General features: G+C 39.9%; 2 protein-coding genes across 19 annotated transcripts in view; one reads left to right on the top strand and one right to left on the bottom strand.

Annotated features, from left to right (window-relative positions):
* The window catches only part of LOC123349356 (transcription initiation factor TFIID subunit 4-like), a 202,600-nt gene extending 189,098 nt beyond the window's left edge, over positions 1 to 13,502 (top strand). For all 3 annotated transcript variants that reach the window (XM_044987325.1, XM_044987324.1, XM_044987323.1), the window contains one exon: positions 12,137 to 13,502. In XM_044987325.1, the coding sequence (XP_044843260.1) occupies positions 12,137 to 12,304 (168 nt within the window). In that variant the 3' untranslated portion in view covers positions 12,305 to 13,502. The remainder of the gene's footprint in view (positions 1 to 12,136) is intronic.
* Positions 13,503 to 13,632: 130 nt separating this feature from the next.
* KCTD15 (potassium channel tetramerization domain containing 15) overlaps positions 13,633 to 26,688 on the bottom strand; it is a 67,317-nt gene continuing 54,261 nt past the window's right edge. For all 16 annotated transcript variants that reach the window (XM_044987354.1, XM_044987340.1, XM_044987337.1 and 13 more), the window contains 2 exons: positions 23,773 to 24,078; positions 13,633 to 17,630 (listed from right to left, as the gene is read on the bottom strand). In XM_044987354.1, the coding sequence (XP_044843289.1) occupies positions 17,475 to 17,630; positions 23,773 to 24,078 (462 nt within the window). In that variant the 3' untranslated portion in view covers positions 13,633 to 17,474. The remainder of the gene's footprint in view (positions 17,631 to 23,772; positions 24,079 to 26,688) is intronic.

The raw sequence follows: 26,688 nt of genomic DNA, 5'->3' as shown, positions 1-26,688 counted from the left end.
CTCCCTCCCAGAGCCCACCTGTGGGCCCCCCGTGCCAATACACTCGAACCCCTCCTCCCCAGAGCCCAGCCCCTAGCCCAGATACTCGCACCCACCCCCAGAACCCAGCTGGTGTCCTATCCCATTTGCTACATTTCTTCAGCTCAACATGTCTTTACCAAAGGGAGAGGCAAAGAAAAATAGCCCTTACTTGGCAAGTAATTAGGTATATCTTGATTAGGTTTGAAACACTTTAAATTCTGCTGTTATATGTATTCCAGATATTGATATTGTGGAAGCAGAGAAAGAATGGACGGGAACGTGAAGGGGATTTCAATGCAAATAGTCCCCTCTGTGAGCAAGAGTCAGGCTAGCTGTAACCCTAATAACGCGAGAACTGTGTGAGAAGTTGTTGCGACCTTGTGTTAGATAAGTAGGGAATGTAGACTAGTCTAAATAGAGGTGAGAAAAATAAGATATCAGGATGACCTATGTAAACAAAATACAGCTGTTACCCATTATTGTATGTAACAAAGGTATAAATGCGTGCTGTAATTGTTTACTTGGAGAGAGACCTGTTTAGGTCTCTCCCTGCAGGCAATTGCTAGAGATAATAAAGTATCTGAGTATCAGAGGGGTAGCCGTGTTAGTCTGGTTCTGTAGAAGCAGCAAAGAATCCTGTGGCACCTTATAGACTAACAGACGTTTTGCAGCATGAGCTTTCGTGGGTGAATACCCACTTCTTCGGATGCAAAAGAAAGTATCTGACTTGCTGCACCCAACCTGAGAGTGAGAACTCGGTTTTTCTCTGACAATATCAAAACAGTTCCAGTGTTCTAAGTTTCTTGTTGAATAAGTCACAAAATCATATAGATTACAAAATGAAGGACCAGCCAAAATCAAAGAATGCAAAATGCAGATAATGATTTTGAACAAATATAAAGGAAAAGAAATCAGATGAGAATCAAATAAGATTCTAGGGACCATTTTCTCTGTTGGCTGATCCATCACAGTTCCTCCAGAGATGTTTTGAACTTCTTTGTCTCACAGTGATGGCAAGTAGAGGGATATGCAACATGATTGGACTGGAGTAAGATGGGCAAGGATACAAAAATATTTGTGCTAGAGTGTAAACTGCTGTTGAAAGATGAGTAAAAGAGACTGCCTTGATGTTGACAACAAAAAAATAATTGGCAGGGTCTGTATTTCAAAGGAAGCAGCACCTGATTAAATATTTGCAAAGCATAGGAGGAGGAGCATTCCAGGTGAAATGTGTGTGTGTTATATATATATATGTATACACACACATACGCAGAATAAAGAGGTTATTCTATACATAATTATGTCTACAAGAATACAGCTCCAAATCCTGAAGTTCTTACTCAGGTAAATCACTCATTGGAATCCAAGTAAGGCAATAAGTTGTGGTAGCTGCAAGATGTCTGTGGATTGAGACTATGGCAAGGTCTATACGAAGAGCAAGTTGGTGAACAACATGGATGAAAAGATTTGGGGACCACAGAGCCTAGCAGCTACTGAGCACCTTGCAAAAAGTGGGGGGATCTAAAACATGAAATTTTTAAGGTAGACTAGCTGTGGCGTCAAGGATACAGAAAGATAATGAACAGTTTAAAACGAAATAGTTTTATTCAGCTTTTATCTGAAGAAGGAAAAAAGAGAGCGAGAGAGATGACCAATTGTCACATGTGAAGGAGGCAAAAATTCTATTCTCATTTTGGCTGACTGACCTTAATAATTCTCTGCACTTCTCAAACCTTATATGACAATGCCAAGCATCAAATATTCCTACCCCCATTTCATAGATGACAAAACAGAGGAATAGAGTTAAGTGATTTCCAAGGTTACATAGGAGTTTTGTGGCAGAGCTAAAAACAGAACCTAGGTTTTTGTCATCTATTGGAACAGACTTCTCAGGTGTATCAAAGATGTGCCACATTTCTGGGGCTGTGTGAAGCTGAGTGCCAGTTTGGCCCCCAGGGCCAACCATACTAGGTTATGGCTACTAAGTGTCGTTGGCTTGTAACAGTCCCTGAGGGGCTCTTACACTGGCCAGGGATCATTGGAACAGGGTGCTGCAGTCACTAATTCTGCACACTAGTGGGCAGGGCAGGAGTTAATGGTGTTTGTTTGATGTAGAACTCAGTATCTTTGACATACTTCTAGCACATCATCCGTGTTGTCTGAGACGATGTTGGACACAGATTTTTTGCTAGCTTGATTAAATTGCATGAAATAATGAGATTAGGCACTGGGCAATAGTTTGTGACCTGTTTAACATCAAGTGATGGGTGTTTTTTTAGCACTGGTTGGATTGCTGCATGTTTTAGGAGAGGGTGGGGGAGATTCCCCTTAGCTAAGGAAGTGTTGACAACTTATGTCATTAGGAGTGCTAGGTGTTATCTACTTTACCATCCAGGAAGGGCTGGTGGCCCTGATTATTGCTGGTGCTTCCATGACTACTGCTTATGTCAATGGACTGAATTCTTGGAAGGGGAAGGCATTGTTTCTCCAGTCCTACTCTCAGCTTGTTGTTGTTAGTGGCCTGTGAGGCCTTCCTGCATGCAGGTGACCTTTTCTGTGAAATAAGATTCCTGACAGTGGGAGGAGCTTTGTTCTGCTGATTCAAGGCAGTTTTGCAGAGTTCCAGCAGCTTACTATGTAGATTTTTCAGACCAGCCCATAAATCTTGAACCTCTGTTGGCTGTATGTGTTAAAGAGCCCATGATATATTTCATAAGACTAAGGGGTTTCCCCTTGTATCAATGCATAAACTTTCACCTCCCTCATTCTTGTGCAGCATGCTGTAGACAACTGACTGCTGCCCGCTCCGTTAAAGGTTTCTTCAGTTCCATGGTGCTCTGTATACAATGTGTCAAGTATTTGTGGATGAAAGGTGCTATATAATTGTAAATTATTTTTACCATGCATGCTGCTACTTTGAAGCATGCCTATTTTATTGAGATGAATCTTAAGAGAGTGATTTAGACAAATGATTATGATTGGTAATGACTGCTTGATTGAGACAATAATATTATAAATGCAACTAGTTCCAAGTAGTTTAGTAGTGATTAACCAGGTGTTATGAGAGTGTGAAATTAAAACATCTGATCTTTAAACACAAGTTGCCAAATAAAGATTAAAAGGATGTATTTTCTCATAGCCCTCTGGAGGTCACTGTAAATTCTAGTGACCACAGTCAAGTGTAGCTACATTCTGCTAGTATTTTCCCAATAACGCCAATAAAATGTACTGAATGATTTGAAATTGGTGTAATATACAAGTTTTTACATTACAAATGCTATATACATGTATCTATAGCTGTTGGTAAAATATATTTATTAAAATAGCACATATTATAGTAAACAGAATATAATATATGTCTATTTTATACTATCTAAGAAATGTAGTTGAAGACTGCACCATAATGCACAAGAGGTCATAGTTAAGTTTATGTGGGCAATCTTATTTTAGTATTTTCTGACTTTTGATTGTCTTACTATGGAACCATAAAAGTCTTTTAATGTTGATTTTTGCATTTGGGAGCACAGTTGTACTTCATTTATTTTGAAAATATGGTCCAGGCAGTTTTGAATGGTTATCTTTGAGAGTCCCCATTTCCTTAACCATTGGACAGTCCTTCAGCCTATATCTCCTGTTTGGCCTTCAGTTCTGTTTGTCACTCTCAATCTGCAAGCTACATCTTCTTCAGAGGGAGTGAACCTGCCCAAATAGAGAATGGTGGGGAGGGGACCATTTGGAGCTCTTTTGGGTATGTGAAGTGGTGCTGGCTACAGGTGGAGGAGACTTAGAATTCCAAACAGATCTGACTCTGAAGTTAGTTTGGGTTTTCCTTTGAGTGTGTTCTCATTTTACTGAAACAAGTTTGCTGTCCTTAACGTAGACACTGGAACAATAATGCCAACAGCTATAACCCATGGCACAGAGAGCAAAATAAATAAAATAAAATACAAGATCCTGACAAGTTGCAGCTGTGTCAAGATCAAAATCCAAACAGAGGATTTACAGTGGAAGGCCAACAAAAGAACAAAAACGCCTTTAATAAGAACCTAAGTCTTGGTGACTAATGATGTTAGGGAGCAGTGCTGTTTGAGAACAATCCTAACAGCCGGCATGTTCCACTCCGATAAAGGTGCCATCTGCTATAGGTGGAATCCCAGGTAACCAGCTAAATGACTGTTGTTATTAATGAATGCATGCAGTGTTGTTGTAGCCAGGTGGTAGGACATTAGAGAGACAAGGTGGGTGAAGTAATATCATCTTATTGGAGCAACTTCTGTTGGTGGGAGAGACAAGCCAGACCTGAAGAGCTCTGTGTCGGTTTAAAAGCTTGTCTCTCTCACCAGTAGAAGTTGGTCCAATAAAAGATATTACCTCACCCACCTTGTCTCTCTCATTAATGAATGGCAGCCATCAGAAAGCTGCTTTCTTTGCACAACCCAAAGATAAATCGCTGTGTGGGCAGAAATTCAGTTTCTCTTGCCCACCGTAATTATGCATGGGACACTGTGCATAAATTGATTTAGGGGACTGAAACTTTTCAAATGGACTGATATCTCTGTGAGAATGACATATGGGTGCTCAGACACTTGAGCATCCTGAGCTAATCCCCTTCAGTAGGCAAAGCTAGACATAACCCCATCACTCATTTTCATTCAGGCAGACTGGTGCACTGATCTCCTCCCAAGGTTGTTACTCTCTGTTTTAGAAATAGTGTTGCATAACCAATTTCTGCCAGAGATCAGGTTGTGTTTTTGTGGGTAATGCTCTCTTACAAGAAAGGATAGGTGGACAAATTGGTAGTGAATGCCAGTCTCTTCCAGCTGGAAGGTTTTGAGGTGAAGTAGTTTTATAAAGCTGACTGTTTCCATTGTAACATGGTACTATATTGTGCTAAACAAAGCCATATATTAAGGGAAGGAAACCTCAGAAAGCTTTCTTCTTGTAATGGCCGCCCACTTTTTTTCTCGGTTTGAATCATATCCATTGAAAGGATCACATTTAATGAGAGAATTTTCTAAACATCATGGCTCAGTATACTTAACCTTCCTCATCATTTCGTGACATTAAAAATTACTGCATGCTGTCTGTGAAATGTTGCAATTGTGTTGGTATTTAAGGCGCTTGTAAATACTCGTGAAAATCAGTTTTTCTGATGTTTGACTGCAGGGTGAGGTGTGTGTTTATATGCCCAGGGGAAATGAGATGTATTTGCATCAAAGAGGGTGTAACAAGCAAGCGCGTGCCAGAACCAAGTAGTTAGGAGCAGTTGCACTGAACTAGTATGAGCCAAAAATGTTTGCAAATGAAAATCACTGGCTTCCTAAAGAAATAATGAACTTTAATCCATTTTATAAATGCTGTTGATTCGAAAGGCTAAATGGTGACTTTTGGTGAGGAATAGTATTAGAAAACAAATCTTTTGTAAGGACTCTACATCATGCATATTAAGACTTTTTGTAGGATTGAGTTTGGCCACAATTTTATTGTTTCATGCAGTACTGCTAATCTATGAGGTGCTGTTAAAAGGTCATTTTTTTACATATCACATTTTGGTTATGCTAATTAAGAGCTTGAGTCATCTCCCATTGGAATCAATGAAACCACTCCTATTAACTTCATTGGGAGCTGATTTGAGCCCTAAATTATGTGGGACAGCTAATTATAAATAATAATTACTTTGCATTTATAAAGCCCCTTTCAGTCACAGATCTAAAATCACACAGGTGGTATTCTAGTTTTACAGATGGGGAAACCGAGGCAAAAAGGAGGGGGGTTGTTTTTTACATTCCCAAGGGCCCCAGTAACCCAGTGGCAGATTGAGCACTTGAATCTAGGTCCCCTGACTCCCAATTCCCTGCGGTAGCCTCTAAGCCACAACAGTTCTGTACTTCTCTATTCTTCCCTGCATTCTCTAGCTCAGTATTTATATGTCCACTTTACCTTTATTTACTTAGAATTTTTCAAGCATACAACTACCATCTCCTTCCCCAGGCTTTGAGACTCCTAATATTGAAACAAAACAATAATCAATAAATGCATTGAACTGCTAAAATCCATGGAGAACCACATAATCCTAGTTCATTCCCACTCTGCTACACTAGTTAGCAAGCCCCTCCATTCTACCCTGAACTCATCCCCTCCTCAAATGCCCCAAAGAAAGGAGAGCCTAACACACCCGGGCTCTGGCAGAGCAATGTGTTGGGACCATGTTCCAGAGTCAAGGGACCCTCAGGGAAAAGCTTTTGCCAGCAGCTCCCTCTCTTTTGTGTTGAGGGTGCTTGTCATGACACTGTCCCTTTAAGAGGACAAGTGCACCTGTGACTGGTCAGCTGACCCCAGTTGAGCTTTAAAAGAGGGCACCTGGGTTTACATAGAGACCCAGATGAGCGGGGAGGGCGCGGAGACACCTCGGTGATTCAGAGTTAAGGCCAGTTAGGAAAGGGGTGGGCATGAGGCTTTCACTGCCTGCTCCCTGGGAGTAGTGATTCCTGGAGAGCTAGGACTGCCACAGTCCCCTGAGGGCGGGAGGCAGGGAAGCAGGAGCAGCAGGACAGCGAGAATCCCTGGGAGGGGCTGCAGAATGAACCTGAGAACTAAAGGGGGAAAAACCCCTGGGAGCTGTAACCGAGGGTGACTTGAGCAATTGTGTTTGTGTTGATCTGACCTAAGTCGGACAATAAAACTACATAGAGATAGTGCGCATCGCAGCGAGTCCTTAGTAAGCTGGGGAGAAGTCCTTCCTAGTGACAGTGCTCCTGCAGCAACATTTATTTTACATGAAGACTTACCTATCCCTTTATGACCTCCAGATTCAGACTTTGGTTACTATGCTACGCTCTGGGCAAAGATCACCTTCCCAAATGTCCCAAGTGGAGTCATCAAATCTTGGGTTGACAAAGGTATTAGGAAGTGTGGCGAGGTCTACATCCAAAGCAAATGGCTGCATTCCTCTTACATGGGGGAGATGGAGAAGTACCCTTTTTGCCATAACTGTATTTGTTTGCAGGGTTTATTTACAAATGGTTGCCATCTGCCATCAGTTACGGGGCTGATAACTCTAACCAATTTCTCCAGTGATTTCCACCAACACTCTAACATGCTCATTCATTTGCATTGTGCCTCTGCCCCGTAGCTCTAATCTGTTCCAGTGCACTCTTTCACCTATCTAAATTTTATCCCAAAGATTACCCTCTGACCACAAAGGCCTCTCACTTTTAAAGCCAGATAAGAGATGCCCCGTCTCTCAGTTGAGTTAATTGAAATTGGAGAGACAAGACTCCCAGTATCTTCACCCAATTCACTTCCCCCTGTATCAAACATCTCCCCTCCAATACACCCTAACCAGGCCCTGTTGCTTTTGAAGCTACATTCCTATGTCAAAATACAGAAGTCTGAACCTCAACCATCCTTGCCCCTCTCCTACCCAGACATGACAACTAGGAACCCCAGGAGCCGCAGGCATCTGTGTCTTGGCTTTACTTTGAAGCGTTACTTCATGATTCCCACTTCTGGACCTTCGCTTGAAGTGTTAGTCTGCCACAAGGCCAGGCCATGTAGCATGGGAAGAAAACTAGTAGATCTGTTTTATCGTTATTGCCTTGTTTCTCTGGGTCACAGAGACGCAATAGCCTCAGTTCAAGATTGTGTTCAAAGGAGAGATGTCAAGACTGAGTTGTTTTCTGGTAAAGGAGGGATGGATAAAATATTAAATGCAGTCTTCTGCACTTGCCCTTGTCTTTGTATTTTCCAGCTAGAATCTCACAGCGTATCTCCACAGTTCTTTCACGTTTTTAAAACTTGAATTTTTTTTTTCAGATTTGAGGAAATGTGTAACTTTTTAATTGGTTCACTATTGCAACCCCTATTATATAACTTAAAATACATCCTTTGTTACATATGTAAATTAGGCAATTCTGCTTGCTAAAGGTAGTAGCATACTTTTTGTGAGCAGTTAAGCCTATTTTTAATGTCCATCTGCTGATGTTACTGTAATTTAATGCGTAGGGGCATTTTGACTCTGTCTCAGTGATAGTGGGTGTTGTTTTGGATTAATGTCAATGAAAAATTGTCTGTTTTTTTGTACATTCTGTCACATCCACATTGAGTGTGTGTTTCTTTGGAACATATTTGGTGCTTATCTGGTGGTCTAGTGTAGCTTTGAACAGTATTTTATTTCCATCATTTTTGTTCTGCTTTTCCTGAAATGTCTGTTTTGTATAGGAGACCATCATAAATGCAGCAGACAAACTGAGAAATACGTCCCAAATGCTGCATTACATGTGAAATGAGATTAAAATGCCTCAAATGTGCCCTTAAACAGGCCAAAGTACCAGAGTTACTCTTTTCTGCCATTTCTCGCTTTTAGATCATAGATTCAAATCTCACTGTCTCAGACAGTTTGGCAATCCAACAGTATCATTAAAAAAAACAGATATACACACAGCCATCTGCCCTACTGTACTGCTGGGGTCTGAGCAAAAGGCCATGGAAGTCTAGAGAGAGATTCCTATTGACTTCAGTGAGCTAGTCTCTGCAGAGAACATGGCGGTACCATGTGTTGAATGCTTCTCTATTTGATTTCCTGAGCCTCTCTTTCCCATTCTGCTCTGTGCACCAGTGCAAAATGAAGATACTCAATTCACTTTTGAGTGTCACGTTGCATGCGCATGGGCAAAGCACAAAGAACATGGGTGGAGCCTAACGGAGGAGAAGCCAACTGCTCTGTACTGTCTTCTTATTCCCTGAGATTTGCAACCTGAAAAGTGAATATAAACACACCCCACCCCACCCCAGTGTGGGATGGAGCAGCAAGGCTGGACAACAGAAAATGGAATAGGGGATAGAGAAATGAAGTTGCCCATAGCCAATTTCTGTATGTCCTTTCTAAATGAAGGGGCAGAACAAACTGAAATGTAAATATTTTCCTGGTCTAAATCCTGTCTTCTAAAGGTCTTTCTTGCATTAAAAGCAGTAGTTCATTGCTTTACAAAAAATAGTTATGATATATACCTTGAAGTGGGCGTGATAGCTTGAACGTGGTGGGCTTTGAAATAAAGGTTGTAAACAATTTCTAGCCATTTATGTTTTTATTAGAGCTTTTATCTTTGTGATTCCTTTATTAGTTGCTATGGATACAGGCAACACAGAGTTATTAATGAAAAAACTATCACACTGATAAAAATGTGGTTTTTTGTCAGATATGTATTACTTCAATCTTACTATGCTCCACAATTAGTTTTAACTGTGTTTGCATTCTTGTAAATAATTTAAAAAATCTCTGGCACTTAATAGTGTATGTTTTTGCCATATGGAGCATTGCAGAATGATTTTAAGTACAGTGCGATACCAAACAGAAATTGGTGTCATTCTAAAGTAGAGATTGCATTGACAGGTTTAAATTAGTGTTCCATCAATTTAAATGCACTCTTTGTTCTAAAATTGTTCATAAAAATCTGCATTGTAAAACTAAATCACAAAATGGTATTGGATAGCTGAGTGTCTTACAATACTGGGGCTATTAGGAAAACACAAACCTGGCTTTCAGGTTACAAATGTCACTTTTACCCTACCCGCTATTAAAAAAAAAAAAAAAAAAGTTCTTTCCAACAAAAAATTAAGTATTTCAGAAAATAAATGTAACAAGTGTGATTTATTTCTTCTTCATTCCAGCCACTTTGGCCAGTGAACACATAGTACTTATTTGCTACAGTGGTTTTCAGAGTATTAAAAAAAAATAGAATTTGCCAGCTTTTTTTTTTGAAAGCAAGCTTTGTATGAAGAAAATGTTTGAGAAAATTAGATTGTTTCATTCTGTTAATACTTTACAGTTGCAATATGTGTCTAAACTGACATGCTATGGTAGTATAAAAGTATTATCAGCATGAGTTTGGAATAGTTTCATTTCCTCACAAATAAGTCTGTCACGGGTCCAGCATTAACTGTGCTGGACTTCAGGCCAGCGTAATTTGTAGGAGGGGGAAAGGAGGTTCAGCATTTGGAGTGAAAGGAGGAAAACCTGTCTAAGTCAGGTTACTTAGAAAAAGAAGTTAGCTTTTTGGAGTTTTGGAAAAATGACAATGACCCTGGCAGAAACACATGAGTGATCGGAGTGCAGGTAAGAGGCCGTCAGAAGGTGCATGATACATGCACTTCTTCATATGGTTCTGCAATTTATCATGTGGATATTGCTGTCACATACATGGTACAGTAAAAATAGATGCTCATGTGATGCTCAGGGCTGGCTCTAGGTTTTTTGCCACCCCAAGCCAAAAAAACCCCAAACAAAACACCCTCCTGGAGCGCCACTGCCGAAGCAACCCAAAAAAAAAAAAAAAAAGGATGTCCGGAATGCTGCCCCTGAAATTGTGCCGCCCCAAGCAGGGGCTTGGTTTGCTGGGTCCTAGAGCTGGCCCTGGTGATGCTGGTCCCTGCTAAGAATGCGCAGTGTGACTTGAAACAGCTAGAGTAATGGGCTGTCCATTGGAGAGACCCATGGGCTTCAGTGGTGGATGAACAACCCTTTCAGTTGCTGCAAACATTGCCCTCTTTGTGGTAAAATTTAGCTGGTGAATCTTTGACTTCACTGTCCCATTCTCAAAATACAACTCCACACAAGGAGCTCCCAAGATGTAATGCTCTATAATTGACTGTGGTTATGGGCATCTCCACTGCCCATCCCCCGGTCCTGTACAGCATGTCCACATTTGTTCCACTACATTCAGAGCCTTTTGTTTTCATGGAGCTGGGGAACAGTATTTCCCCCATTCACAGTAGTTTAATAACTGGACAGAGGAGAAATAACTCATGAGCAGTATAGTCATGCAAGTGTGAGTCTCTCTCTCTCAAGGCGAGTGAAGAGAAAGGGAATGAAGAAATCAGCAACTCTATGCCCTATGCAGAATGTATTGTATTTTTCCTCTTCGGGACTAGAGTTGCATATAAGTAAATGTTTTTTTAATGTGCTACAGTAAAGATCCTTGAATATAAAACTTTTTATCTTTAAAAAAAAACAAAAACAACCTTGGGAGCATTTTGAAGAATGGATGAATCCAGGTAAGTTTTGGGTTTCGAAACCGACTAGAACTCCTCAAAAACATTCTAGAAGTTTTTCAAAATAATTTAGATATTTCAAATCCTTATTTTCTAAGTTATTTAATATTTTTCTTTGTTAAAAATCACCTGGAAGCAATGAAAAGTTGTACAAACCAACAGTGGTCTCCTAAATGGAAAAATCCTCAATGTTCCGGGGTAACAGGCTTTCCATTCTAGAACCAACAACATTCTAAAGGGGCTATAAATTGTGGACTGAGTTCTTAGATCTTGAGAATTTAGTGCTCTGGTTTTAAGATCAGTAATTGAGGCTGGTATAGCGAATGAAACTCATCTCTGCACAGAGGGCCAGCTCGCCCTGGACTAGTTAGGTGCAGAAACTATTTAACTTGGCTTCGAAAATGTTTTTACCAATGCTTGTCTGCACTACCTCATACTGCCTGAGGCTTCCTCTCATGCCAGGTTTTTCGCCTGTTTAATTTTGTCCGTCTACCAGCTGAGGATTGATTGTGCCTGCTAGCAAAATTGCTTCAGTCTCTCATCACCTTGGGCCTGTGTCGGTGCAGCCCAGAGGAGAGTATCAGAATCTAGTCCAGACTGAACTGCCCACCCAGTCAGCTACTAGAGTAATCACACTAGCCACATGTTGATATACATCCAGCACATTCTTCCAGTCCTGGGTACAAAGAACCGGGAACATGGTTCAGACTTACACACCATCCCTCTATGATGACCTGAAGTACTGCTACTAAACTAGCTTTGAAAAAGACTTTTGACATTTAATGAGCTAAATACTTCTCTTGTGGTAACTTGATGGACTTAAATGGTGTTAACTAGAGATGAATTTGTTTTGCATAAACAGGGAGGGCCCAATCTCATATAAACATGAATGCATGTGGATAGCTTTACTCACGTTAACTCAGTGGGACTACTCACAGTCGTAAAGTTTCTGACGTGTAAGGGTTAGGCTCATAGTTATCAATTTAGGATACTAAAAAAAAAAATCCAGCGTGAAAAGAATCTTTGTTTTGCTGTAGAACATCAATGGTCTTTATTTCTCTTACAGGTTTTGGGCATGACCAGTGGAGGTCAGGCTGGTTTTGGGGCCCCTTCATCCAGACAGTATACACGACAGAAAATAACTCGAGTAAACCTCAGGGACTTCATCTTTTACATGGAACAGGAAAGAGAAACTAGCCATTCTCTCCTGCTCTACAGAGCTTTGCTTAAATAACGCCAAGAATTGTACTGGTTTTCTCATAGAGAAGCTCAACCTGCATTGAAAATCTGTAATTTGAATGTGCCTTCTATTTTTTTCAGATGTCAGTGTTCCAGTAGTTTGTTTTTGCAAAGTTGTCAGACACATGCAATAAATCCCCTTTACATAAAATGAAAGAAAGAAATGAAAATGTGGAAAAGGTTTTTAAAGAGGTTAAATCCATGGATACGATCTATGCTTGAAGTTTTACGGCGTTTGGCCATTTTTAGATGAGGCTAACCTGAGTAGATGAGAGGGAGTTTATACCAATTCAGAGCCGGATTGCAAATGCTTACACAAGTCATCCCATTGATGACACTGGGCAACTTGCAAGAAGGGTTTGTAGGATTGGGCTTGAAGGATGGTATTTGTTTTATTAGCAGTATGTTCAATAACAGTGCTAGCTTTTCTGTTTCCTTAACTTTTACTAGCGCTGTTTTCAATGACTAACCACAGTGATGCCTATTATAATTTTAGATTAGTTACAATTACAATTTTTTGCACAGCTGAAAGAGTAGCCATCCTGCACTCCCACAAATTTTATATATTTATGATTTTTGCTTTTACTACTCATTTGCTGAGCCAATTCCTAAGTGTATGAAATCTGTGCATTCACGTCCCAGCTGAGTTACCTTGAATAGCTTCCAGTTGTTTTCTAAATCTGCTCAACCTTTTGTACATTTGTAGCAGCTGGTTAGTAACATGAATCTGAGTTGGTTTTTTATTTTAAAAAAACTTTATTTATTGTGAAGAGTATGGTCTAATAGTGGTTTTAAAAATGAGAGAGTAAAGATTTTAGAGTATTCAACACCGATTTTTAAAGTCATGGTCAAAACCAGTTGTGTTATGGAGGGGCCAGTCCTGCTCTCATTGGAGTCAGTGCGAGCAGTATTAAGTCCTCAGGGTCCAATCCTGGAAGGTCATCAGTGTCATCACAGAAGTCACTGGGAGTTGACCTTGCTGCATGATCAGACCCGATCCAGAAAACCACTTAAACGTGTGAAACTTTCAGCATGTGAATAGGTGTAAGTACACACACGTGCTTAACTGCTTTGCCGGACTAGAGCATAAGATACCAAAGCCAATGGGAGTCTTCTTAATAGGCTTTGGATATGGTATTCAGTAAGCAGGTGGACACCAGTTATAGTTCAGCCACAACAGTATTTTCAGTAACGATTGAAGGGAGGCATTTGCTTATTTATATTTTCAAATTTTACTATGTTTATACTTGCCACTTTTTTGAGGCATTATTTTTTTTTGGATGGGAAACAATATTGAAAGCACAAATAGAACTATCTGTCCAATAGTTTTAAAAACAAAAATTTTAATTATATTTTAAGGTTTGTTAAAAGCAGAACAAAATTTATACTGCTGCTATTTAGCCAAAAGATTATTCATACCATATTTAAGGTCAGGAAGTGTAAAATTATGTTTTAAATGTACTGATAATGTGTACATATTGTTTATAAAGACCTTGTGTTTATTAGAATTATGTTATTTTGATTATTTCTGTACATACTGGTAAATACCCCAATTTGTGTGAAAACATACTTCCTTATTTGTACTTATTTTGTAAAGAAATAAAACAATTTACTAAAGTAACACAGTTGAGTGACATACAGTATTAATTTATCAAACATTAATTTCAGTTTCACATTGTCTTGTAGTTTTTAAGCACTGTTCAAAAACATTTTGCATTAAAATATTAACAATACCCACAAAGAAATACTAAAACTGAGTATTTAATGTTCTGTTGTGCTGATTCTTATTCTTTGTCAAACATCTAATACAACTGTCAACAAACCTTGATGCTATTAAATACAGTCAGTGAATGCACACAACATTTGCTTTCTTAAAGACTTGTCCAATAAGCACAACATAACATTTTCCTTTCACTTTTCTCTCAGACTTGGGAGCACAGTGGCACAGAACAGTACATGTAAAAGTGCTAGAGAAGACTGAAGTTCTCAAAACCACAGTTTCAGTGCTCAGCAAAGAGATTCCAACCAATTTTGTTCAGTGAAATTAGATTAAAAAACAAGGTATGTTTACTTTTCGGCCTTCAAACTAAAAGCATTCGCTGTCTGCAAACCACAGTTTTACTAGAGACGTGATATTTTAAAAACTATTTTACATGACACTGAGCAATGTTCTTAATCAAGCTGTATTACTATGGTTTAGGACAGAAGTAAAAATCCACATCAGTTTTTGCTGATATTGCTACTTTAGAATACAGGGATATAAAAAAGTAAAAGAGATACAAATGAAACTGTAATAAACATTAAATCAGTGACCTGAAGTCGCTAACTAAAAGAACATGTCCTAGCTTAACTTTTCCTTTTAAAAAAAAGGGCATATTTCTCCTAACGAAGTGATTGTTTCCATATGTCTTGCTTGCTGCAGTGCTATTTTGCAGTTAATGTTGTGATGTCATGGCTCAAACTTTCCATCTCAAGTTCACATTTAACTCAGTTGGAGCAGACTGGAATCTTTTATGATGCCACCTTACCAAACTGCTGTCGGTACTGTAGCTGCTTTATTGAGCTATAAAAATATGGTGAACACCAAACAGAAGAAAACAGACAAACAAAACCACAAATACTTAATGGCTTTCTACATACATCTAAAGCATTCTGCCTATGGGCTTGATCCTGAGAGGAGCACAGGGCCCTTCAACTTCCATTTTACTTCAACTGGAGCTGAAAGTCCTCACCCCCTTGTAAGAGGTGCTTAATATCAGTTCCTACTGATACAACCCGGGACATAGGCAAAAACTCCTGTTGATTTCAGCAGTTTTGCCTGAGTAAGGACTGCAGGATTGGCCCATACTCCTGAAGCCTGAATGTACCGTAACTACAGAAGAACTTTCCTCTCCTAGCTGAATGTTAATGAATGGAACAGTATGCACAGACACATAAGGGTCCAGCCTCCATTTCTCTCTGAATCACCCTGCTCAGGAAATGAATACAAAACCGGAATATACATGGTAAAAGCTAGGAGCTAAACAGATGCTTTAAGGAGAATTTGAACAGAAGTTGAACTAAATCTATAGAATCAATAAACAAACACTGTTTTTGAAGAGATGGCTACAATAAGCTGAACTCAATCAAAGGCCAGTGGAAATACAGCCCAAGCTTCTTACCTCTCTTGAAGAATGTGGGAGATAAAGTGAGTGTTCATTCTACTTGCTGCAGTTTTGATCTTTTACTTTACAGAAATGTGTATGGCATGAAGTTCTGTATAAGAAATGTGTATACACAAATACATGACAATTATACGTTAAATTTTTTTACAATATTAAATGTATAATATACAATTCTACAGATATCTTACATAGAAAGGTAACGTAGCGCCATCTTTTCAAATATGGCAGTACCTAGCAATTTTATTTAGTGTGTCAAACAAGCATAAAACCATGAAATAAAATAACTTTAAAAATCTTTAGACAGATTTGGCCAAATGACCGTCAACTGTTCTGCTAAGGCAGCAGGCCAGTAGGCTAAGATTTTCATGAGTGACTTGTGATTTTGGGTGCCCAATCGGGGGCAATTTGAAGAAGTCTGATTTTTCAGAGGGCATTTTCCAAAAATCAGAGCCACGTACAGTCTCCAGCATGGGCACCCAAAATCACTAGGCACTTTTGAAAAATTTAGTGTTAAACTCCAGGTCCTAATTTCTGCCCAAGTAATCAGATGGCATTAGAGAAACAGAATTGTCAAATATTGCTGACTATTTAATACTCAGTACCTTGTTCTATATAGCTGTACTTACGCATCTAAAAACAGTTTAATTAAAATTCAGCATCTACAACAGTATTCTATAAATTATTGTGGGAGAAACTAAATTGCGATTAACACATGAATTAGTTATTGAGGACCCAATCATGCTAAACAGCAGTAAACAGGATTTAGCAGAATGCTATTTATATACTTGCACCTGCAAACACAGTGCTGTCTCCTGAGTTAAGGAAGCTGCGTAAGTCAGAAGAGTTGATACTGTATTTGTTAAAGGAACAGTAACCTCCTACAGACAAATGGCTTCTTTAAAGCAAAAAATACAGATACAGGGCAGCTAGAAAATCAGTATTTTAATAGTAGTTCAAAATTAATAGAAGGAAAAATAAACAAAACCTGGCCTGCTCCTGTCAGACAGAGAAATATGGGGCTTTATCATCCTTTGTAAAAATTCCCAGGCCATGGAGAGTAGGGGGTGTCCAAAATATTTAACACCTGCTCCTACACGTGGGTTTTAAGTATGTTTAGTAAAAGAATAACAAAGGGCAATGGCAGATGCTTTGGCAAATGCTTGGCAGCACCACCACTCCACTGATGATGCAAAACGTTGAAACTCAGAGAACAAAATTGTCATCTCAAAAGAACTATAACTCCACATTTGGGGCCTGTGCTGTGCCGTTTTGATGTCAGATGGCCTTACTAAAAAATCCCTACTTTTGCACACATTAGCCACAACTAGTCCTCAATTGTGTTTACATACTGAGCACCAGATGACTATGAATTGGTCCTTCTCTGATTTTGTATTCTGTACACAGAGTTATTTCAGTTGTAAATGTTTTATAAAAATAAGCCATTTGCTTGCACAAATGAGTTACAATCACAGAAACGTAACATAACATATGGAGGTGTAAACGTATAAATCTGATATGAGAGAAGTGTGGCATTCAGACAGGGAAGATACTCAGTGCAGTTTTTAAGGTACCATCTTCCTTTTGGTGGACCCTGTTTCATTGCCTTAGAATATCACTGAGGAGGGAAGGGATGCTGTCAAAAGAACTGTCGTTTCTCCAGCTGACATATTCAAATTGCTTTAATTGGTCTTTCTGCAGAAGCCCAATCAAGGGTCAGTACTTTGTGAAGCTTTGCCTTTTTCAACATCACAGCTGTTCGGTTGAAAGTACATTCCCACAAAGCCTTGTACGCTGAGCATGCTCAGTTGTTCATCATGAAAAACAAACAGGTGGTTTTTCAAACGTGTTTCATGGCTGGCTATGTGACAGGTAGTTTTCGAATATCACTAATTGGCAACATAAAGTCACAATTTGTTTGCTAATACTGTTTTGCAAATCCTTAGTGTTTCACATAAGGGACTATTAAACACTTCTATGGTTACAAAGGAGGAAAGGTTGGTTCTAGTCCAGGGGTTCTTGCTTTATTCTGATTGTTGGGGTGGGCTGTGGTCTTCTGTCCTCACGGCACAGCACATATTCACTGAACTGGGAGGAATCTACCCCTCCACCACAGGAAGCTGCCACGTTAAATCCCTTCTGAAACAATCTTTCTAGCACCTGCAACGTGAAAAAGAGTGCAGATTAATTTTAGCCAATTTTAGGCATTAGGGAATGTGATAAAAGCATCCTGGAGCAGTGGATCTGAATGATGCATTTGGTCATTCCAGATCTCATAGAATGAATATTATACAGCTATAATTTTATAACTTATTCTTAAATGACTACACTGTGATTAAAGTCTCGCTTACAGCAAACCTCGGTTGAAAACAAAAATTAATCAAACAAATAAGCACTCAGCAGACCAGTTCAGTACATTATATAGTAAAATACCGGACTGCAGTGATATTGATGCTCTCTCTTACAGGAAAATAACACTAGGTTTAAGTCATAATAACAAGTGCCCATAATTCATTATTAATATGGAAAGTCTCAAGGAAAAAGGGCTGCAAAGATTTTGAGCCCTTCCCGAGCTCAAGTAAGTATCATGCGTATCTTTTGAGTGTCACCTCCCAAGGCTCTCTAGCATCAATCACACAGACTCCTTCTCCTCTTCCTAGAATTTAGTGCTGCTTTCAGAAACCATGAATGGGATGGGGAGGCCAGAGACAGGTGGATAAGAAAACAAATTGGCGCAAGCAGGTTAATCGTATTCTCCACGTATTTTTTTCTTTTAAAGAAAACTTGGGGTAATTTGGATGCATGAGTTAAAGCAGCCCAGAGGCAGCTTTAATTTGCATGACTGGCACTTAACGCTGCAGATCACCGTTGGCTGGATGACAGGGGTCATGTTTGCACATGGATGAACTGTTGATGAACTATTTCTCCAACAGATTAGGTGTGCACACAGGCTTTTCAGCAGCAGGTTTGCCTGGACGCTAGTTTCATGTGCTGTTCTTCGACAGCCATGGGTTTGAAACCAATCAAAGAACCTCACTCGCTCTAGGTGGGGTCAAAATTGAGTCAGGGGCAGTAACATTGCACAGAATCATCTGCCACACTCCTGTCGATTACTTTCATTGTTCACACTCCAGTGCCATAGGGGGCCTTCACTGTTCTTTTCCTGCTGAAGTGCAGCTCTAAGGGCTGGAGATTGATTACTACTACTTGAGATAGGAACATCCAGTGAACACTCTTTTTCATACAGGCCTAGAGTGTACTTTAGCAGCAGTTGTTTAGGCATCGGCAATGACCATATCAGTATGGGAAGAATGGACTTAAGGCAGTTTCCTCATGCGTCTCCCAAATAGGCCAGGCAATGCCTATGTACTGCTATTGCAGGAGCAGAACAAGAGTCTGTCCTCTGCTACATCCCATTGAGTTCAGTGGGGAAACACTGGTGTAAATGGAAGAATAACTTAACCCACTGTGCACAATAAGATTTGCAGAATAACAGTGCAAAAGGAATCAGCACACCCATATTTGAAATCTGCATCCAAAAACCTTTCCAGCCAAACCTTTGCACTGCTACACTACGAATATTCTTTAGGCCAAGTACTATGCAGTAAAGTGCCATAGAAATGATCCACAGAGGGAAGGCTAATGTTAGCATATACCTTTGAAAAGTCAGGATAGTGTCTTTAGTTTGTTTAAATAAACTGACCCAATACTTACTTTACAGACAGGAAACACTGTTCCTGCCTATTTTGCTACCTATAAATGTCACCAAAGGTGAGCAGATTGTACTATTCTTAGAGTACATAAAGATCTCTCTCATAATATAGGTATCATGTAACTCACCATGTCACAGAACCAGGACATTTGAGTCCACAACAGTAAAAACTGAGCTTGATTATTTAGCTAGTTAAAGCTAACTCCTGGCACGATCTATTGAATAATTTACCAGCAGGACTGTCGGGCCATGCTGTTGCCTTATTTTAAAGATTGTTCAGTTGACTAGATATTTTGTCCCAACAACGCAATAAGCATAACGTTAGTCTATACTACTGGGTGGGGAGAAAACCCATACGGTGTTTGTATAGGATCTACACTACAGAAGAGAAACCATTTCTTTTTAAGCCTCGTAATGAATGACAACATTAGATGGATTTTTTTTGTTCTGCATACTACAAATGCCATCAAATCTCATGCTTTAAGGCATGAAGTGATCGCTAAGGGGGAACAAAAAGGAATCTAATGCCAGATTTCTGCCCTGGCCCCCCATGCACATAACCATGCTAATGACGACGGGCATTCTTGAGGATGTTGCTTCTTTTGCTTGCTTTCTCCAGAGGCAGAACACTGAATCAGACTAGCCAATGGTGTGAACTCAGTGTAGTAGATCCATGCTGGTTCATCTGTGGGAGCCTCAAATAGCTGAGTTTTTGAAAGGCAACTAAAGCCTGGTGCTCACTGGCCTGGCTGCAGAAGACTGGCAAGGAAAAGGAAAAGGAAACGCTCATTCTAGCACAGCTTTGCCTGAGTCATGCAGTCTGCTCTGAATCAGCTTGCCCTGGGAGCTCCGTCTGGCCCTGGGACAAAGTGATTTGTGTTCTAATAAAGTTACATCTGCCAAATCTCACTGACTTTTGCCCTGATTTTTACGGAGTTTATGTATGTAAGAAAATATTACAACTGAAGGGAGGAAAAGCCACCCCAGCAATTGAGAAGAAAACAACAGACAAGAAGATGAAGGAAAGAGGGAGAATTTGGGGTAAAAGAATGATTTAAAAAATGAAAGTCCTCCCCCCTTCTTCAAAAATGAAAAGAGGTGGGAGCTGGGATACAAGCAGACGAGGGGCAAGAATGGGATGCAGGGCATAGTACTATTTTGTCAGCATTGCCCCTTCTAAGACAGAAGGGAGATGCCAGGTGTCGAGGAGCTGTAGGGAAAGCCACAGGCTGGGATTTATTTTTCAAGAGACTTAGCCTAGGCAAGGTGGAGAAAAGAATCAGTCCACCCCTACAGCAGGTGCTGCAGGACAGACGGGGTCTCCATTTAACTGGAATGAGAGAGGTGGGATCAATAGGTCAAAGCTCAGTGTTGGCATGGATGTCAATAGCTTTACTACAAACTTTTTTTAAAATCTATTTGCTTATAATGTAAAACTAGTGCTGAGATGTTGTTGGCTTAGTCCATAGGTATGGCAAGCTGCACGTTAGCATACGGCTCCTCTTTACTGAGCCAGCTATATAAACACACACAAACCAGACAGATGTTACACCTTTAAAACACTGCACATAGAACAAAGTGCTATCTGTGTGCTTGGAGGACTAGACTGCAGGCTGTAACCTTGTGTTAAAAATGCAGGTATCATCAATTTTCTGAGCAAGAAGCAAAATGGGTCAAATCCTGTAACGATGCTGCGATGTTTAAATATTGTACTATTTTAACTGCATCTTGCATTAGATTATACTGAATGCTATGAGCAAAATTTACAGAATGCCACCTCCACCACATGTCTACAATATCTGTGCATGTTGCGCACCGCTATGCGTGCAGTTCCGAGTACACGCAGGAGGCTGAGAGTGCTCTTGCACATGGATAAGTGGAAGCCATATTTTGCAAACTTGGCCTTAAGAATATCTTATACTGCTTTAAAAAGTAAGATGGCAAATATATGAACGTATCTATAGAATAAAATCTGAGCTACTTTCCTTTAAGTCTCCAAAGACAATATGCCAAAAAGTAAATGAATCTCAGCTGCGATTTCCCATAATCAATATGAAATAGTGCAATTATGTTAGGATTTACTATAGTCTCTCTCCCAGGCACTCTAAACACACAGAGACATGAGCTGTTATTTTGTTGGGAAGTTCTCCAAACAGAAATATGATACCTTAATGCATTTCATTTAAATTTTGCAGAGTGATATTAACAAATATGGTCTTAATTATAAAGTATTGAAATGTTCAACATACACAATTTTCACAGCATTTTCTCTAAAGTATATTCATATATTTCACTAAGTCCTATTGTCAGAAGATTAAAAAAATAAATTATAGGAAAACTTTATACTCTAAATGCAGATACAAATGGGAATTTTAAATTGAGGGCTGCTATTTTTTTTGGCCATAATCCACTAACATGTTGACATTATTTGTTTTACATGTACAGTTTCATGAGTCCTTGATATGAAACACCATTTCATGAAAGAATTTGTGTAAGTTCCAAAGAATTTATAAATGTTGCAATAATAAATGCTGTATGTCAACCAGGAATGTGGGGTACTGGAATGAACTAATGCTGAAAAAAGTGCCCCATTAAAGAACATGAAGTATGAGCAAGTTACTTTTTGCTTTTCTATGTGACACTACTCTCCACAACTCACCTACCAAAACAAATGCCTTCGGACCTCACCCGAGTGTTTGTGTTTACAGTGCATTGTTGGGTTTGTCACTGACTAGCATGACCCTTCGTTGTTTTATTTCTTTTCAATTTCTTTAATGCACCTAACCATGGCACATAGACAATGTGCACTAAAACAGTTGCACTAACACCTTTAAACTGACTCACCCAACCTATCTAGACTGCAGACACCTCCTTCCTCAGTGGTGCAGAAAGCTTGTTAAAATGCCATGTCACCAGCAAATGGCCCTGCCTTTGACCCACCTCCAGGGACTCCATTTTGTTTGGTCAAAACAGGGCCGCCCGGGGGGGGGGGGGGGAGGAAGTGGGGCAATTTGCCCCGGGCCCCACAGGGAATATAGTATTCTATAATATTGCAACTTTTTTTTTATGGAAGGGGCCCCGAAATTGCTTTGCCCCAGGCCCCCTGAATCCTCTGGGCGGCCTTGGGTCAAAATGTGATCCAACCGAGTTTAAACCTCACTCAAATAGAAAATGGATGTGGACCTGTGCAAAACTAGCCAAGGGAACTGAGTTCATCAGCTGAGCTGAATTAAATGTTTGGGAGCGTTTAGTGTGAAACCAAAATTTGCCAATAGATCTGTTTTGCAGAACACATCAAGGAATGTTATTATAGTAACTTTAATTAAAGAGGAAACTTATTAATGTAAAATACAGATTATTAAAGCAAATCTGCATGTATTATTATATGTCGGAATGTTTTCAGCACATTTAGTGCTCAGAAAATGTTCTAGATTGGCAGCCTGGGAGACTGACCCTCTGCTTAGTCACGGAACAAGTACAATGGTGGCAGCGCAAGCTCTTTCACGCGGCCCCACTGATATGACTCTCCTCGCACATGAAGGGACCACCTCTAGGAGGCTAGACAGAGCTCCGTAAAGTCGGGCTGCCCATTGCTCCCTGGCCTTTCTGATTAGATTGCTTAGCGTACCAGTTGCTTTGTGAATGAGTGTCCACTAGGAAATGGCCCCAGACCTCAAAGTCTTTCCCACATTCCAGCTAACGGAACAGCTATAGATGTTAATAACCTTGGAACTGGTCACCCAGAGGTTGGAGGCTTCATTTCTCATAATAAAAATCACCGAAGACAGACATCCTCCTTGCAAAATATTTTAAAGATATACATCCAAAATAAGAGAACTTTATTTTGCCTTGACTAATGAATGTCTGTGTTAACAGCATAATCAGCACTGTTCTTTCCACTCGGCACAAGGACTACTACAAACTTCTGCAGCTTTGCCCGCAGTTGTATGTGTCGTTCCCTGTGATGGACCAGTTATAGCCCCCAAGACAACTGCCTAAAGACTAGCCAGGTATTTATTCCCACTTCCATCCACCTATCAGTCCAGTTATTTTTTGTTTCATATGTTTAATTTTAATCCTAATGTCAAAACTCTGAGTAGAAAATGAAATACATTTTGTTTAAAATACTCTGGGCAATTTTTATAGAACATCCTTTTGAAAAAAAAAAGTGCAGAGATCAATTTTTTTAAGTCCATCCCGCAGGCACCATCATTTAATTATGAGTGAGACATAAATTATGCATTTACACATTGTTGCATTTTCTATAAAATGGCATGGAGATTTTTTTTTTGTAGTTTTTGGAACTCTCTTTTTCTTCCCAGGGGCACTTTGGAGGGAAAAAAATGCTGTGGGCTATACATTGATGAAAAAATTAGCATTTATCAGTATAACACTATTATGAGACCAGCATGGCACTAACATACACAAAATCTAAATCTATTTTTCTGCTTAGACTTAGGAAAACCTGAAAGGCTGTGATCTCACCAGGCAAAAAATAGGTAATTGAGCAGAAGCAAATAATCTGCATATAACTGAACATGAAATAAAAAAAGTTACAGCATGAGACAGCATTGCTTAAAAGGCCATTACCTGCACTGAATTCAACCGGCAGTATCCATTCAAAGGAAACCTAATAACATGGGTTGGGTCTTGGTTCCAACCTGCATTTACAGAGTTGCACATGACATCCCCAGTCTCAGGGAAGATCTCTTCTATTAAAGCTTTCTCCCCACTCAGTGCAATCCTTTCCCCAAGATCTGGAGTCACTCTTACAACCAGGCAATCACAAGGCTGGAAATGTTTCCTTTGTTCTTTCTCTTGTTTCCATCGCTCGAGTTCCTTAATCATTGGCTGCAGCTGGTAATACTTTGCTTCTTCATATAAAAGATTAAAGTCCTATAAAAAGGAAAAAAGAGGAGAGAAAAGAAACGCTTATGGTTCTCTTTGTAAAATGAATATTGTTCTCCTGTGACCTACTTAGGCTTATGTATTGTCAGCAATAGCGCAAAGTCAACAGGTATCCAAACTGTCTTACTCTTCTACTATGTAACACCTACAAAGGAAGCCACACTATATTAGAGTTTTAAATCGTCTTGAACAGACTGTGAACTTCCCATTGCTCTGAATCAGTCTTTCATGTTTATTATCCCACAAGCTCAATGTCAAAAGGCTTTTCTTTTGGATTAAGCAATCCAAATAACTGGTTGCAATAAGCAGGGCCTGCTGATGTCAGAGGAGAGAGACAAAGCTTTAGTCTTTACTCTTTGCACAACTCCTGAAATGATACGTATTTAACTTCGTTGTTGCAGCTCATACAAGTGCTACCATGGAGAGAGAAGCCTGCCAGGTTTTCATTTTAAACTCCCAGGTTTAGTGGTTTTAAACTCAGCTGTGAAAACTCCCTGCAGGCTAAATCCGCAGCACAACAAGGAAACGGCCCAGCAGCCATTTTCTTAAAAATAGAAAAATATGTTTAAAATGTAGTTTGGGACCTGGTGTGCTCATTGCATTATTGGAACTTATGCATGGCTGCAAGCTCATGTGTACTCTTAGCCATCTTTTAAACAAATACCTTTTACCAGCCATTTGTCCATCGTGTGATTTGTTCCCTTGGGGAATTAAAACAGCTCAGTGAATTGAGAGAGGTGATTTTGGCACATGCTCACTAACTTCTTTTCAGCAAACATTTCCGGCGGCTTTCTCCATCCCAGACTAAGGGCACTAGTGTGTGCTGAGGGAAAGGGTGCTGACAGCCCCCAATCCTTGGACAAGCAGTGGGTGCCAACACAGTTTCAGATGCCAGCCAAAATCCCTCCCTAGAGCATAAGACAGTGCTGGGAGACAGCGAGCGGTGGGGCTTGTGCATCCCCATCTCGAAGACTACATTCAGTTTGGAAAGGGAAAAACAGAAACGATTGAGAGAAGGTGACAAAAATAATAATAACCCTTGGACTTTAGCACCTTTCATGTGAAGAATCATCTTTAACTAACCCTCAGAACAGCCCCATGTAAGTATTATACCTGTTTTCAAATGGATATGCTACAGGTCAGAGGACAAATGCTTCTTCAGCCTACAGTCAGCAAACATATGGAAACAGAACCCTGGAGTCCTTTGCTCTGACCACCAGAACATGCTCTGTCTAGAAGCATGGGAGGGGTATGAATACTCATGAGAATGAAACTATTGGGCTAGAAAAGAGAAGAGTTTGAGGAGACAAAATAAAGGGATATACAACAAAAATTAGTACAGTGAAAGCCATTTGGTGCCTTCTATGGATCCATAACACAGGAGAAAAGGAACTAATGGTAGAATCAAAAGCCAATGAATGTACAAGGAACACAAGGTGCTACTTTGTAACAGCATGTAATCCACCTGTCTGATCCACTGCCCCAAGAAATCATTGAAGCAAAGAGTTTAGCAATGTCCATAAAAGATCTGACTGTTAGGGCCAAATTTGGGACTGCAACTCAGCTGCCTTCGATGGAGAATATAGATATATGGATAGACAACTTAACAGTTACCCTTGTAATCTCCTAACTGTGCTAGTGTATCTCCAATTCCTGGCTTCTGTCAGAAGCTTGCTGGGGTTAGGGAGCATGCACTGGCTAAATGAATTATGGGGGTGAGTTTGTTTTTCCTTCTTTTATAGCATCAGGCATAGGCCACTACCAGGGGCAGGAGACTGCAGCAAATGGAACCATCACAGTTCCTATGCAAAGCAGTGAGCCTACAAAGTGCTGAGGGGGCCTCCTCCGAAGGACTGAACCACTCCAGTTCCCAGCATCCTCCATGGCACCTCGCAAGAATGGATCCTAAGAGAGACTAAAGAAAAAGGAGACGTGTGCTGGCAGACACGACACCACATCAGTGTCAGACAAGAAGTGCTGTGAAGAAAATCGGATTCATGCATGGGCATACGGTCGGAACAGTAGAGGATGACCTGACCTAGGGTAAGCAATGGTGTAAGAGCCTTACTTCCATACACTGTGATCCTTATTATGCATCACTGTTAACTATTTGCTGCTTAATAAGGACAAAAATAAACCAGATATAGTTTCAATCCTCCAGTTTTCTGTGATCAGCCAAAAAAAAAAAAATTATGTTAAGCCAGGAACTAGTGATCAGACTCAAATAACACCATTTTTGTACCCACAGTGATCAGCCCACACTACAAACTGCATACACAACCTGAGTTGTTAAAAACAAAAGTTAGCTTGAGTTATAAGAGTGCGCACACACCAGTTTCAACTTCCTGTTTTTTGCACCAATTCAAAATTGTTTAAAGCAACAACCACCACCACCACCACAACAACAAAAACAGGAAACCATTTCCTCCCTCAACTACCAATTCAGGCTGGAATATTACATGGCACCATTTATCCTGGAGTACATATTTACAACTAGTTTACTGCATAAACCTGCAAAAAGTGATTTGTAACAAATGTTTAGAATCCTTTAACTGTACTGGGATGAATGCTCTTAATACTGTAAATGCAGTTGGGATA

Source organism: Mauremys mutica, chromosome 14 (assembly GCF_020497125.1).
Source record: "Mauremys mutica isolate MM-2020 ecotype Southern chromosome 14, ASM2049712v1, whole genome shotgun sequence".
Taxonomy (NCBI): Eukaryota; Metazoa; Chordata; order Testudines; family Geoemydidae; genus Mauremys; species Mauremys mutica.
The sequence above is the reverse complement of the archived record's forward strand: the minus strand, read 5'-3'. Positions and strand labels throughout refer to the sequence as shown.